The sequence below is a fragment of the Colletes latitarsis genome, chromosome 8, assembly GCF_051014445.1.
Source record: "Colletes latitarsis isolate SP2378_abdomen chromosome 8, iyColLati1, whole genome shotgun sequence".
NCBI classification, from domain to species: Eukaryota; Metazoa; Arthropoda; class Insecta; order Hymenoptera; family Colletidae; genus Colletes; species Colletes latitarsis.
In genome coordinates this window covers 16,182,166-16,197,802 of record NC_135141.1, presented here as the reverse complement: position 1 = coordinate 16,197,802, position 15,637 = coordinate 16,182,166, and the positions used below count along the sequence as shown (strand labels likewise).

The 15,637-nt window shown below is 36.4% G+C and overlaps 1 protein-coding gene across 2 annotated transcripts in view; it reads right to left on the bottom strand.

Annotated features, from left to right (window-relative positions):
* Nucleotides 1–15,637, bottom strand: part of Gbeta13f (guanine nucleotide-binding protein subunit beta-1) — a 35,203-nt gene that overhangs the window by 4,328 nt on the left and 15,238 nt on the right. The window contains exons 1-5 of one of the 2 annotated variants that reach the window (XM_076772082.1): nucleotides 5,952–6,518; nucleotides 4,203–4,711; nucleotides 909–1,054; nucleotides 524–817; nucleotides 31–232 (exon numbers count right to left, since the gene is read on the bottom strand). In XM_076772082.1, coding sequence (XP_076628197.1) covers nucleotides 31–232; nucleotides 524–817; nucleotides 909–1,054; nucleotides 4,203–4,259 — 699 coding nt within the window. In that variant the 5' untranslated portion in view covers nucleotides 4,260–4,711; nucleotides 5,952–6,518. Of the gene's footprint in view, nucleotides 1–30; nucleotides 233–523; nucleotides 818–908; nucleotides 1,055–4,202; nucleotides 4,712–5,951; nucleotides 6,519–15,637 lie in introns of those variants that run through there. The other variant, XM_076772081.1, reaches the window with a different exon arrangement.

Sequence of the window (15,637 nt, the reverse complement as noted above, 5' to 3'; positions counted from 1 at the left end):
AGCTCGATATTAAAAAAGTCAAGCTCTTACCGTAACAGCGTTTATATCGCTCTCATGGCCTGGGAAGGTTTGTTTACAAGATCCCTCGCGAATGTCCCAGAGTTTTGCACTAGCGTCACACGCGCCAGATACGAATGTACGCGTGTCTGGTGCCAACGAAAGAGACATTACATCGCCCGTGTGCCCGATGAAGGAGGTACACTGTTGACCAGTTTCTATGTCCCACAGGGCACTGATTGAAAACAAAAAATATGCCATTGCGACGCGGTTCAAACATTTTTCCGAGCGACATAATTACCGATAGGAGAAGGAATACCCGTGGGAACCGAGGGAAAGGGTGAATACTCGGAGTATACTTTTCTCATACATTCACTGTAACCTTTGTTACTACGTTGCAGAGAAATTCCCTAAACTGAATAAAATTGTTCTCGTTGTTTTAATGCCTAGTCAAATTTCTATGTAGATAATAGGAATTGTAAGTAGTAACTTTTTACTCGATGGAGATATGAAAAATGGTTCTTACCAAGTCATGTCGCCGGAACTAGTGACAATCTGGTTGTCATCATAGAATCGGCAGCAGGATAAGTATCCAGAGTGACCTGGGAGTTCTCTGCTAACTCTTACATTTCCTTCTCTAGTTTTAAGACTATAGATAGAGCAAATGTTATCTAGCCCACCGCAAGCCACATAACTACCCGATGGTGCGTACGCGCAGGTCATTACCCATGACGAGCGTAAGGGAATCGCATGAACTTTGTTAGTGGTGTAACTGTCCCAAACTATCAGTTTTCCATCTTGCGACGCTGATACTAAATTTCTATAAATCAAACAAAATAAAAACGATGTCTTTATTTAAAGTTCTGGCTAGTGAAGTTTCTATTGAAATCGGGTCTCATAGGTCAAGTTACCTTGAGTCACTGCCCCAGTGCATCGCATAAATCTTGGCTAAGTGACCACGAAGCGTGCGTCTCGTCCGCATCTGTATCCGGCCAATAGGCTCCATGCCCGACGTGGCCTGGACCAACGTCGTGTCGCATGCTGCTTTTCTGGCATCCTGCATTAACAGAAAAAAGAACAAATTAATCAAATAACCGAATTTCATAAAATAGGAAAAGCTTAGTTGTCATGTACTTTTGCAATGAGAATGACGGTGCAGTCCAGATGCTACTAACATCGGCATGTTATTTTTTAGGTGTACACCAATTGAGTTGGTTAATGAGTTTCACGTGAAAATTTCGCTCAAGCACATGGTGCGCGTGCACAAATTTAGCCGACGAAAGGTCAAATGTCGTATTCGAACGAGTTACGTCAATGAAACAAGCAAAATGTCGAAAATTCCATAAATTACTGGGATTCAATAAAGAAATTCATGACCTGGAGAAAACGAATTTTAGAGAGTCAATGGTACTTTGGATCGACCTTTCGAAGTAACACAGAATGCAACAAGCGTGTTCGTAGATTGCGTTTACAATCTGCTTGAAGAGACTGAATTGACAGTGTTTCTCATCGATACGAGAAACGAACGTTTCCAGCAGAATGCTTATGACTATTTTTCTACGAGGTTGCGTTTCATCGTATCGAATTGGAAAGTAAATGCCAATAAATAGGAGAAACGCGCGAATCGTTGAAATATTGTCGCGAGATGTTAAAAACGTTCATTCTATTTATCGCAGCCGCATATTACCGTGCACGCCTGACGATGCGTGTAACTTCACGCACGCTAGAAAAAGGGAGAAAGAGCGAAACATGCGGAGAGAAGAAACAAGACAGAAAGCGCGCGCGAGAGAGAGAGGAATGGTGGCGTATTGATCAGAGAGAAGCGACGGTTATGCCGCGCCCTACCACCACCACACACCACACCACTACCACCTCTGGCTTCTACGTTTCCACCATACAGGGAACCCACCGATTGCCATCGATGAGGATATTCCACCAGCAAGAACTTCTAATTCGCGCTAAATCCTAACCGCCATGCTCGACAATAGCCGGCTGATGACTATGACGACAGTGATAAAACAAATTGATCGAAAATTGCCGGTTTTAAAAACAGTTTTATGGTTAATATATGGGGATGAAAGTTCTAGCGCGAATTACTCTTTTGAACGAAGTATAAAGGAATAGCATTGTTCGGATCATACATGCTTGAATAGGATAAGTGCCACGCGGCCCAATTTTAAGGAGATTTTAAGGGGGTAGAGCAGACGATCTCATAATACTATTTATAAAGGGATTCTGTCGTGATAGCGAATATTGATTTTAAGAGTTCGAAGAAATGAACATACCCGACCAACACATCACACACGTGTAACAAGTATAATATGATGTAAGTAAGAGAATAAGAATTTCGAATAAATAAAACCGACATCAGTGAGATGGATACGAAAATTGCGTTGAAAAGAATTGAAAAGTACCAGCAAAAAATATGTGCCAAAATTAATTTTTTTTAAATAATGTTTACGATTTTATTGAAACCCCTTAGGGTCGAGCACGGTGGAAAATAAAAAATCGCTGACTCGTTAGGAGGAGAATAGGGGTCGGTTGTTTAATGCCAAGTGCACTTCGAGCCGAGAGACGCCCTAGACTTTTTTCTTTTAAGACAATACACCGCTGTTGCATGGAGAACTGTTGCTTTGTCCTCGATGTTGCATAGATTGCCAGCAAACATGGAGAATGTGTGAAACTGTCGGCCGATTTTCAGCAACGGACCACCGTGTCTGGTAACAATGAGTGAACGAAATTATTAGAAAATCGATGTGATTCCGAAATCGTGCAAAAATGCTGGAGATTAAAATCGAATGAATCACTGCTTAATGCTATCAGAAGTCACTATCGCTTATGGTTTAGAGATAATTCGTTGACAGGAAACTGCCGCGATATGAAAGCCCGCTCCACAATAAATACAAGGCAGTTGCGTGGCTCAGAAAACTAAGAAAACTCCCAAAACCTCATTTTATAAATTAAACTACTATAGACGATAAGAAATCACCTGATCGAACAACTTTATCGCTTCAACATATTAAATGCCATGTTATCGATACTTTTCACTAAGAAGCTAAAAACGTCAAGTCTCAAAATGAGGTATTTAAAAAACTATATCTAGATAGGGCTCATCAAGTTATGACGAGGTAACAGAAATAAGTACTACGGCAGATTTTTAGTTATATAGTCTCCAACCGTTTAAAAATAAAATTTTGGCCTCGTAGAAGATTTCACCGGTATTTGTTTAGCAGTCAACGCGTTAAACGTTCAAGGAAAATATTATACAGGGTGTCTCAGCGTCGGTGGTACAACCGGAGAGGGGGTGATTCTACATGAAAAAACAAATTGAAAATAAACAATAACAATAACATATTTTTATTTGAGGTTTCGTTGTCGAGAAAACGAACTCTGAATATTTCACGAGGTCGCGCGCATTTAACTATGTTTTTTGCATTTTTACACACTCGTATTGACACGATCCCCTCAGCACGTATCACAATTTTATTTATTGTCTTAATATGTTATTATCTTATGGGATTACGTTAAAATAAAAGAGTATAAGAAGAATATTTTAAGCCTTCAATTGAAAATAAGAATCATTTGGCACTTGAAGAATTAGAGACACAGAATATCTTCTACAAATCTAATTCAGAGAGTACAGTTGCCTATGCAGCAAAATAGACAATTTTCAACAATTTTTGATTAAATTACATGCCCTATTTTCATTTAAATCCACTCTAAATTCATGAGCAAAGGTAACACAGCACATCATGTTGCTAGTAATGGTATTAGTGCTATTTGTATCACGATCCATCCATCTAATCCCATAGTTATATTTTATTTTTTATTTGTTTTTTTTCATGTAGAATCACCACACCGCTAGTTGTACCATCGATGCTGAGACACCCTGTATATTCGTTTGGATCTGACTCTCTCAAATTCATTTTTGTAACGCACGCTCCAGAGAATTAAAGGATCACTCGATCAACGCAACATTATCGTACAAAACATTAAAAGCTTCGCTACAAGTTACATATATTCAATGGTGTTTCATTCATCCCTGGTGCTTGGTTCGTTCTTTCAAATTATCAAGTGATCCCCTAATTGTTTTCAGCATTGTCGACGTATTGTAAATGCTGAAAATAGCTGAAAATAGCTTGAACATCCAACAAAGTATATAGCAACAATCAACTTCTTTTACGGAATAAGGAAGGCCAACTTACTCGTATGGCATTCTTCAACGCGTCCGCCTCCTGACGAAGGTTTTCGAGCTCGCTCATGATGCCTGTCTAGCGATACGCCAATCGTGTGAGCACCCGGTTAAGGGTGAAAAGGGTGTCTCGTGAGAAGCAGGAGGTGGAGAAGGAAACGATGCACTCCCAACGAAGCTTAAAACGTAGTTCTTGAGGGATGAGTGGCTCCTTATTTCGCTTGCCTTCTCACACGAAGGTGGTCGGGGCCCAGTGTCACGCCGCCGACGCTTCTTCCGGTGGCCAACGGAGGTTCTCGAGCTTTCCACCACCGGGAACGGGAATAAGAGGAAGAAAAACGAGAAGAGGAAGATCGAATCTCCACCTCCAGCAAGTTCCAACGGCCTTTCCCAGTCCTCTCTGATCTGCTGCTGTCGCGGCTTCCGTTTCCGCCGCTACCACCGGAACCAGAGCCAGGCCACCGCTGACTCTCCCGCCCCTCGCGCCAGCTTCGACACCTCCTAGCGAGACCGTTGCCACCCCTAATAACAAATTCAGAACAATTATTTGCTTAAATGTTCCGGTTCTTGTGTACAGTTTTCGCTTCCGCAGGAATAGGGATTCAAACGTAACCTGCTCGAAAAATGAGCCATGCAGATTTCTCTCCGAGTTAAATATTTGACAATGGCCGCAATCTACACCTCTATTTTTAAGCGTTTGATTGATTTGGTACAGCCACAAACTGCGCTACAATAAAACGAGAAATTTTATAGATTTAAATTGCAAGCAACGAATGTAGAATACTCGATAAATCAACAATAATATACTGGTTGATGTATATTAATTTTTATGAGCATTCGTTCTTTGGGTAAAGAACTAGTAACATTATTAACATTTTGTAAAAATGCTATAATTACTAGTACAGCTAACTCGTTTTTACAGTTCTATTTTCATCCACCTTGGCACATTCGTATCACGGAGAACATATTTTTTCGTTTATACAGTACTAGAGTGTCATTAATCATTCATTGCTGGATAAAATCAAATAGCATATTGCTTTCAGTTTCTACCAATATTAACCCTTGCCTATCTATTCTGAACTTCCAAATTCACTCGGCTTACTCTACAAAAAGAGAAAAAAATGTGTTCGAAATGTGTGCACGAGAATATCGTGCTAAACGTTTGCCAGCTATTTTTAACTAACGACTGCGTCCAAACCACGGTTAATCTATGAAGTTTCCGGAAACTTATTCAACGAACGTAGTCGTCCGACGCTCTGAGAAAACCGAACTCACCATCTTCCTTTCGATATTGAACAACATATTTTTCACAATTTGTTATCAACTTATGGGAACACGCTGTTCACTCTACCGAGTGAGTAGCTTCTTCCCAATCGGTTAATTTTTCAGCCTGCATCGGAATTCGGTGGCAACGAGCGTCCTTCACCTCCAAAAGGTCTCACAACCCGGGGAATCCGAGGGTTGTCGATCTAACGCAAGGTGTTCTCATTTTCCGGAACCAACAGAATCGCTCGGCGCATGAGCAATCACGAAACCGAGTATAATACCGGGTGTCCCGATACTAAAAACCCCGTCACCCTCGGAAACTGATAATATCCTCTGCCTCGAGGGTTTCTAACAAAAACCAATCGAACGAACCATTTTAACCAACTCCCGAAATATTTGGATTAATATCGCAACGTAGAATGCCCGACAGCTTTGGCGGAGCACACGCGAGAGAATTTGAACGAATCGAAGGGAGTAACGAAAAGCCAACACTTACACGCTCCGTCCGTCTTGCACTCTTGTCAGAGCGTCATGGATCTCGAGCGAACATAACCTCTCTGCGTGGAACGTTCGTACGGAGGGGCGAAGAGCAACCTCTCTGAACCCGACTTCTACCGCCAGATCGCGCCGTCGATGGAACGCCGGAAATTCCCGCGAAGATGTTCCGTCAGAAAGCCGAAAAGAGGAGCACTTCTCTACCACGGTAGGTCCACACGTATACACACGTACGAGGACCGGTGAAACGCGCCCATTGGTGCGAGTTCTCTTTTCATGCCGCGTTCACAGAACCGTCGAAGCAAAGAATCGATGAACAGTCGTGGCTCGCCCCACTCGTCTGTCTCTCTCGTGCTTTCACCCTCTCCTCTCTCTCGCTGTGTCTCGCTCTGACGCTAGTACTCTACCCTACTCTCTCTCTTCGTCTGTTGCACGTTACCCTCTCGGTAAGGGCACGCGCCAGCGAATCGGCGTACACGTTCGTCACCACGTTCGAGGCGGACACGTTTGAATTTATTCGAACAAGACACGAAACACACGACTTTAAAATCGTACACGATCTTCGGACGCGGTTTCGAACCACACCCAGGGAGGACGTGGTTTCGAGAGAAGACCGCCTGGGCGGATGAAATCAAGAGGGAAGGGATAAGCGACACTGGCGCCACGGCGCCCGCGTACCGGCTGACTACCGGCGTCGGCAGGACGCCATTGTCGAGCGTGTGACAGGTTGCCGTTGGCGGCACACCGTCCTGATACTACGATAACCGTTCCGAGTTCGAAAGCTTGGAACAGGAATCGACTTAAAACGGATACACAGCTCAAACGTCGGGCTGGGTTTACAAATCTTTCACCCCTCGGTTTTACAATAGAAACGAAGAGTCGGGCGTTGTTTGATCTATTTCTTGAAATAATGCAAGAATTATTCACATGGATATTATAACATCCTATGCTGATTTTAATAATACTGAATTCCACACGTAGCAAAGTTCTTTTTACACTCTATGAGATCGCCTATCACCGTTTTACAATCAAGAGGAAATACAGCATATTTGAAATACTGGTTTGGTTAGGATGAATATAAAATTACAGTAGGGGATAGAAATAAATAAAATTGCATAATATCATAAAGGGGCGACTTTTTAAAGATGCATTTGGAATAATGATACTCCAAATAACCTTAATAAAATTAAAAACCTAAGTAGATAATAAAATTAAGTCCTAAAATTTATTTCCGGTAGTCAAAAGTGTAACTTTCAAAGTCATAACCAGCCCATTTACAATGTACCCACATTTCACACAGCACTCATTTTTCTCCTATTTTGTCTTTACTGTAATTCACGTTGCAGGAAAGCATTGCTATGTTTTGGAATATTTCTAATTACATTCATCTTCGGTATTCTGAATTCGCAACACGCCATTGACATTTAATATTTCATATTACATTTTGTATTCTCGAAATGATCACAAAATTGACACCAAACCATAAAATTAAACTGTAAACAGATTAAATAATTTACTCTAGAATTTTATACATATATTAATCATGATGCAACGATTGAATACTTGCTGAAAAATATTTATACACTGACATTTTTTTATTTCGAAGACTGAGTCGAAAATGTCAAAATTACATGTCACGAGCGTGATTTGTTAACTGGTCACTCGCCCCTCTTATTTGGGATATTACAAATTAGATAACATTAGTAGTTCTTTAGATACTTTACTATACTATTACTTCACAAAGAACATTGTATAAAAAGAAGAAAAAAATTGGGCAAAATCAGATATTAATTATGACAAAATAGAGGATATATGCCATTTATAGCTTTATAAAATAAAAATAAAAAAAAATGACTATTTATAAAACCAAAGAACATGTAAGGTTTTAACATATGTATATATTTAACTGTACTTGGATAAAATTCTTTCCGAATTTCTAATCAAAATTAAATTTGGAATTAAATATATTTCAAAGAGTTGAAAATCGAATATAAATAAAAAAGTAGACTCTGTAGCTGTACACATTTCAAAAGGTAGAAAATAGAATGCAACTATTATTTGTCACTTAAAAATAAACGCGTATGTTTGTGAAAAGCTGGCCTAAAAACACTGTCATCGCTAGAAATACCTAGCACATTAGATCAACTCGTATCCAATGGAGACTTTCGTTCAATATTAACTCGAACGGGATTAGATGCACTAGTTTCTGGAATTTCCTGCAATGTTATTTTTCTTTGCTTAAAAGATTAGTTATTAGCTGTTGCGATTTTCACTTAATTAGTTTTTTCTATAATCCTCGATAAACAGCCTGTACCATCGAAAATTGTTCACCGAATCTTACACGATAATATAAGGGTTATAATCAAAGAACAAAATTAAAAAAACCTAACATTTCTAAAACAAAATCCATTAAAATACTTAGAATTTGCATAAAAAAATATATAAATTATTTTCCATGTTTCTGAAACAGTGTAATGTTTTTTGGTAAAGTAAAAGTTAATTTATTTAATCCGAATAATAAAAGTATTATATGGATGAAAGACAAATATAAAATACAATAAAAATAAAACAGTTTTAACGATAAAGCATCGATACTGAGGAGGTTGTATAGTAATTAATGAAGATAACAATATGGAATTTATCGATATAATTATAACAAAATTAAGTATCTTAATATTTTACAAAATAAACTTGCAGTTTTCTACTGAAAAGTGGCAACTGTTCAGTGTATATTATTTTCTGTACAACAAAACTGAGCATCTGAAGTAATCAAAAACAAAATAAAACTGTTTGTAATTAGTAAAAAAATTTTGTCATTAACAATAAGAAATTAGTAGCAGCTATACTCAAACGTTAAAAAATTGTTGTTTACCAAAGGATATACTATTTCTTGTAATGCAGTATTTTGTGTTCTCGTTTGAGCAACGAAAGAAATATTTTATATCTTTGGGAAAAAGCACTTAACGTTTTGACTGTCCTTCGCAATCCTCTTCAGACATCTAATACCTACATGGTGTAATGTATACAATGTGTTTACCCACTGGTGGTAAATATTTTAGGAGATCAAAAACATGACCGTATAGGTCAAAATAAGAAGAAAATCGAGAATAATGAAATTGCGTTGAGGCTTTTTTACTTTCCACTTTATAAAGAAAGTATCGTGCTTAAGAAAAACTTCGAGAAAATTTTGTTTACGGGTAAACACTATGTAAGGCTCCCTGATCATGTTTCGACTAATACAAACAGAAAATATTTTTTATATGTACGTATGTACGCATGATTGCACGGCTGTTAATTTGATTATGTTTAAACAGCTGAATGTGTTTAAATGAAACTTATATTTAAATGTTATATTGTATATATTAATGATAATTGCCCCTTGTATGTAATTTATTTTAAAATATTTTTAAAAATATTTAAAAACACATTAAAGAGAATTACATTTTACATAAAAAGGTAAAATAAATTTTTTGAAAGAAATCGTAATTTTTTCGCGTATTATCAGTAATTAATAATTCGGAAATAAAGCCTGAAATATTTCTTATTTTTCTCTGTCGAATCATTTCTTAAAATATTTACCATTAGCAAGTAAACAACCGCCATATATACAAATTTAGAAGAAACTCATAATACAAATGAAGTAAAAATGTAAAACTCAAAACTCACAGTAATAAAAATTCACGAGACGCAATTGTTTTATCTGTACGTACTAGTAGTATATACTTTCCTGACAATTTTTTGTATAGATAATAATAATTGGACACGTGTCCGTGACTATGACAAGTTAAAACTGGAAATAACTAATTTTATACTATTTAGGTTACGGTAAAAATTATGACAATAGACAAAGAAGGAAATAAATTTTGTTGTAATTTCAAAGCCACTATTTTTATTTACACTATGAAATTTCAAACACAGTGACTATGGAGAATATTTGTGGATATGATGCTAAATGTGCAGTATTCGACAAGTGGGAAGTTATATTAGATATTATGTGATTGTTATAAATAAACTTGAAGGCAGTAGCAAATAATGTTGATAAAATGATTAATGATATTTGAATTGTTCTTATATTGTGCATTGTCTGGCAGTTATTCAACAATTGTAGTTAGTAGACAGAAACATATATTAAATTTAAAACATCGTTTACCATTTTACCAACATTATGTACTATCCGAATGAAATATGTTCTAACCAAAAATGAAATGACATTTAACTTTCTACTTACGAGTAATAGGGATAAAACAACAAGAACTTCTAATAAAGGATTAAATATTTTTGAACAATATTCGATTAATTTTGTAGATAAAATTTTGAAATTATTTTGAGCAGAGTATCATCGTCCTTCGCATGTCGGTTCAAAATTAGAATCAATTTTGAGCGGTTCTTCGATGTGTTACTTGGAATTAGGGATATCATCGCTTGTTGCGGCCCATCAGGCGCTTCTAAAATTCTATTAATTTCTGAGCGACTGGTATTGTGTATCGACCACCCTTGCAAAGAAACAATCTCGGAACAATTTAGTTACGGAAAACTAACATATCTTCTGAAAAGAAATAATAACGTTGTTAGAGAACTTTACCAGCATTAATTCAGAAAGCATACAATTTTCTTGCTTTTAATATTCCAAACTTTTAATCAAAAATTTAGGACCACAGAAGAAAAAGGATGAAAATTAATTTCTTGCTTTTGAATTTGTGTACACACGACCGTATTTTTCTATTTTATAGTTTATTTTTACTTTTAGAGAAATCTCTCGGTTATTGTCATTTCAAAAATACTTTTGTATTTGTTTTGCATTTAGTGAATTTCTCTCGTCGAGTACTAAGCTCTTAAAGACTTGGATATTTTTTCTATATCGAATTTTCTGAATATTTGATGAACTATTTTGTATCAAAATATTCATAAATGAGAAATAACGGAATTGGAGGGTTGATAGCAATACTTCTCCTTCTTTTTTTTACTGAAAATATACTAGCAACAAATGACGATTACTATTTAATGTAAATATTATTATATTTCAAAATAATATAGTAAATATAACAAAAAATATATAAAAACTCTCTGTCTCTCCATTCACCTTAGAATTCGCATAATTCTTTCGCCGTTGTTGGTTCGATTTCTTGTTACCGGCAGATGTCTTAAAAGTACTTTCAAACACGATTCCTTCAAATATTTTTGATCGAAAGTAACATAGAATATAAAAGAGAATTTCGCGATATCATCCATATAAATGAAATATTTCGATTAGAAAAGTTATGCAAATATGAATACTGAAACAAAACGAAAGAACTTATGGATCACCGTAGTGTTCGATAATAGAGGAGAAAATAAAATACACAAACAAACCCCGATAGTGTCTCTAACAAGGGGAGGTCACGACCTGTCAACCTGGGATTTGAACGAAATTTGGCAGAGTTGTAGGGGCTGGTGTCCAAACGCAATCTGTAAAATACTAGACGTTTATGGCCAGCCGTTTGTTTAAAAAATGGCTGTAAAGTGTAAAGTTTCGAAGTCGTCGGATCAACGTTTTTTTTTTAAAAAAAAAATTGTAGGTCTCAACGAGGGGAACACAAAAGTCCAATACATTTTTGCCGTAACATCAATAGTTTAAACAAAAATTTAAGTTTTTGTAACGAAACAAAAATTGCATATGTACCGTGTAGTTTGACCGTGCTTTCAACAGCCGTAGAGTTAGCGTCGAGGAATTCGGCCCGGAAAACTCGGGTTCGGTCCCCGGAATTTTAGAGCATTTTGTTTTGTTCCTTTTTTCGCTTATTTTTGAATTTTTATTTATTTTTAATTTCAATTTTTAATATTATGAAAAAAGTTGGCTGTTACAAATAAATAAAATACTGTTATGGTTATAAATGTTTATTTTCACACATATTTACATCTCACGTATTAATAAATACAAAAATTAAATAAGTATTTCATACGAGTTTTTTGTATGTTTTCCACACGACCTAAAAAATAAAAAATGCTGTACAGAACAAGCATTTATAACATGCCCTTGCTGTATGAAACCATTTTGTTTTTCTTGTTTTCGTGATAAAAATCATACAATGCCTTGTAAAACTCGTATGAAATACTTATCTAATTTTTGTATTTATTTATACGTGAGATGAAAATATGTGTGAAAATAAACATTTATAACCATAACAGTATTTTATTTATTTGTAACAGCCAACTTTTTTCATAATATTAAAAATTGAAATTAAAAATAAATAAAAATTCAAAAATAAGCGAAAAAAAGAACAAAACAAAATGCTCTAAAATTCCGGGGACCGAACCCGAGTTTTCTGGGCCGAATTCCTCGACGTTAACTCTACGGCTGTCATGGCTGTTGAAAGCACGGTTAAACTACACGGTACATATGCAATTTTTGTTTCGTTACAAAAACTTAAATTTTTGTTTAAACTATTGATGTTACGGCAAAAATGTATTGGACTTTTGCGTTCCCCTCGTTGAGACCTACAATTTAAAAAAAAAAAAACGTCGATCCGACGACTTCGAAACTTTACACTTTACAGCCATTTTTTAAACAAACGGCTGGCCATAAACGTCTAGTATTTTACAGATTGCGTTTGGACACCAGCCCCTACAACTCTGCCAAATTTCGTTCAAATCCCAGGTTGACAAGTCGTGACCTCCCCTTGTAAGTAGTGCATAGAAATCTGCAAACGTATATTCTTGACACTCAATCTTCATAGGCAGAAAAGAATCCGAGGAATGTGTAATTAACGAAGTAGAACGCGTTTACGAGATTCAACATAGAAAAACTTCATCCTAACGCGTTCGACCTAGATTCCGCTTATCACCCTTATCAAGGAAAACGCAGAGAACGATTCTCATGTAATATCTGCACGAATCGTGGACCCATCTAACAGAGGACTTCTCTATCATCGGGATCCCTAGGCCTTCCTACACGCGTTCCCGGATGCACGAATGGGAGCAACAGTTGAACCACGCGGGTCAACGTCCAATACGATCTCTCTCTCTCTCTCTCACAGTGCCTCTGTCTTTCTCTATCTATCTATCTATCTCTCGCACTTCCCATCTGTCTCGAGCCGGGTGTATACAACCGCGAGGCTGCCAAGTACCTCACACCAAGTGTGTACTTCGACCAAGTCCCTGGCACGGCCCAACGGTCTTTACAGCTGCGTGAAAGAATGGGAGAAGCCACCAAAGGTCTACCTAATATACAACGTGCCGACGGTTGTCGTTGGACGCCTGTTGGAGAGCTGCACCTGCCAAGAATCGGTTCCAACGAGTAGGTCAACTATATCCCTGTTTTTGCTATAAGCCTCTGTTTACCTATCCACCGTGTTTCGATATCTCGAGGAGTTTTCCCTTTCGAGAGAACTGCTCCTGGGTATTGGAGAAACGGCACTTCGACAGTCTTTGTGTTCCACCGATCCGGCCATTGTTCCCATACTTCTTCTCTACGAGACAAGTTAATCGTTGCACTTTAACTAACGACGATAGCATCAATGTCTGTACTCTCATTCTTTGCGAACGCTGTTTTTCAAATGCACAGAAATATTGATACGAAATCGAGTTTCTTACGATTGATATGGTAATTCTCGAATAGAAAAATGACCCCCTCTTTCTGTTGTACATTCCAAAATTATCACACTTGGTGAGAAAATAATTCTTACTAAATTCTAGACTGATTGGATAATGAAAACGTTAACTTATTAGTGACTATTTATTAATCCTTTGCGGACGGAACTTTAAGTTAGCTCACGTTTTTTACTGTACATTATGTCGTCCATAACACTTCAAGGTGCCAAATTCTGGATATGTATACAGAAACCCATGCATTTCAGGTGTTTAAATGTTTTTCAAATTTGTTACTAGTGAATTGTAGTATTTTATCCTGTATGAAATTCAGGTTTAATAATACTGTGTTCATAGTTATAATTTCTGCTAACAGTTGCTTACGTGATTATTAGAAAATAAGATGTAATCAAGTTTTGTATATGGCACAGCCAATGCGTGAATAAGTGAATGCATACATTCACTACTTTCACCGGTTAAAGCACACATGCGCATAAGTAACAATACTTTCACTAGTGAACGTATACACTGACTGTTTACAAAATGTAAAAGTATACATATATCATCGCATTTAATAACTCTCATCGTTTTGGTGGAATATTATTCACACAAATGAGCAAAATTTTATTCGAATGTGCAACGAACAAATTCCAACGCGCAGCAATTTATTTACATTCGTTACTCGAAATATATTCCAAGTCTAACCTTGATTTAGTTTTTAACCATTTATCGAATATATTCGTCTTTTCATTCATGATAAAGAATTAAGGTAGGTATTAATTAATGGCGTTGATTCACTATAACTCTGACCAGGAATGAAAACATGATAAAAACGGTTAAAATCTAGTGGTCTGTTTTGGTTCTCTAAATGTAAAAAGAACACTTACGAAACTATATATAATTACTATGAAATTCATAAATTTGTACGAATTATCTATTAATATTTATGTGTAGGTAAAGCTGCATACTTAGTATACATATATTCACTAGTATACAGGGTGTTCGGCCACACCTGGCAAAAATTTTAATGGGAGATTCTAGAAGCCAAAATAAGACAAAAATCAAGAACACTAATTTGTTAATGGAGGCTTCGTTCAAAAGTTAACGTTTAAAGTTTCGCCCATACTGAATTTTTTTCTAGAAAATGGGTAGGATTTCAGGGGTAGGTCTATTCACCAAAAATTATTGTAATTGATTCCCGCAACCGAAAATAATTTTTCCAGAACGATTGCAAATTTTTTTTTTCGCCGAAAAATTTAGGCAGCCTCCTGTCGATTTTTCTTAGAAATTTGATTTTCATTTTTAATAAATTTGTTTGACACTCTACAGAAAAGTTGTCTAATACTTTTTTGTAGGTACCCATGAGCTCTACTTCAGAAAAAAATTTCATTGAAATATATTCACTATTGTAGGAGTTATGGCTGTTTAAAAATTGGACCATTTTTATTGGGTTTTTCTCAGTTTACGGGGTCAAGGATCAACTTTCCGAATATTTTTGCAATTTCTACATATTCTTCATCTAAATACGCGTAGTTTGCTTCTTTAAACATTAAAATCGTTCAATCCGTTCAGGAGTTATGACGTTTTAAAGATTTGCATGAAATGTTGGGGAACCATTTTGGCCTCAAATTAGATTTTCGGTAAGGAATTTTTTTCTCTAAACTGAGTAGGATTTCGGGGGTATGTCTGTTGATCAAAAATGCTTACAATTGGCCCCTGCAACTAAAAATAATTTTTCCAAGACGATTCGAAAGTCTTTTTTTTTCACCCAAAACTTTCAGCACTTACTCGAATTTTTTTCTCGAAAGTGCGTAGGATTTCGGAAGTATGTGTATTCACCAAAAGTGATCGTAATTGACTCCCACAGATAAAAATAATTTTTTCGAGCCATTTGAAACTTTTCAATTTCGCCGAAAAATTCAGGCATCTACCCCTTGTCGATTTTTTTTTTAAATTCGTTTACGATTTTTAGTAATTTTTGTTGACACTCTTTGGGGAAGTTGTCTAATACATTTTTGTAGGTATCCACGAGCTCTACTTCAGAAAAAGGTTTCATTAAAATATATTCACTATTGTAGGAGTTATGGCTGTTTAAAAATTGGACCATTTTTATTGGGTTTTTCT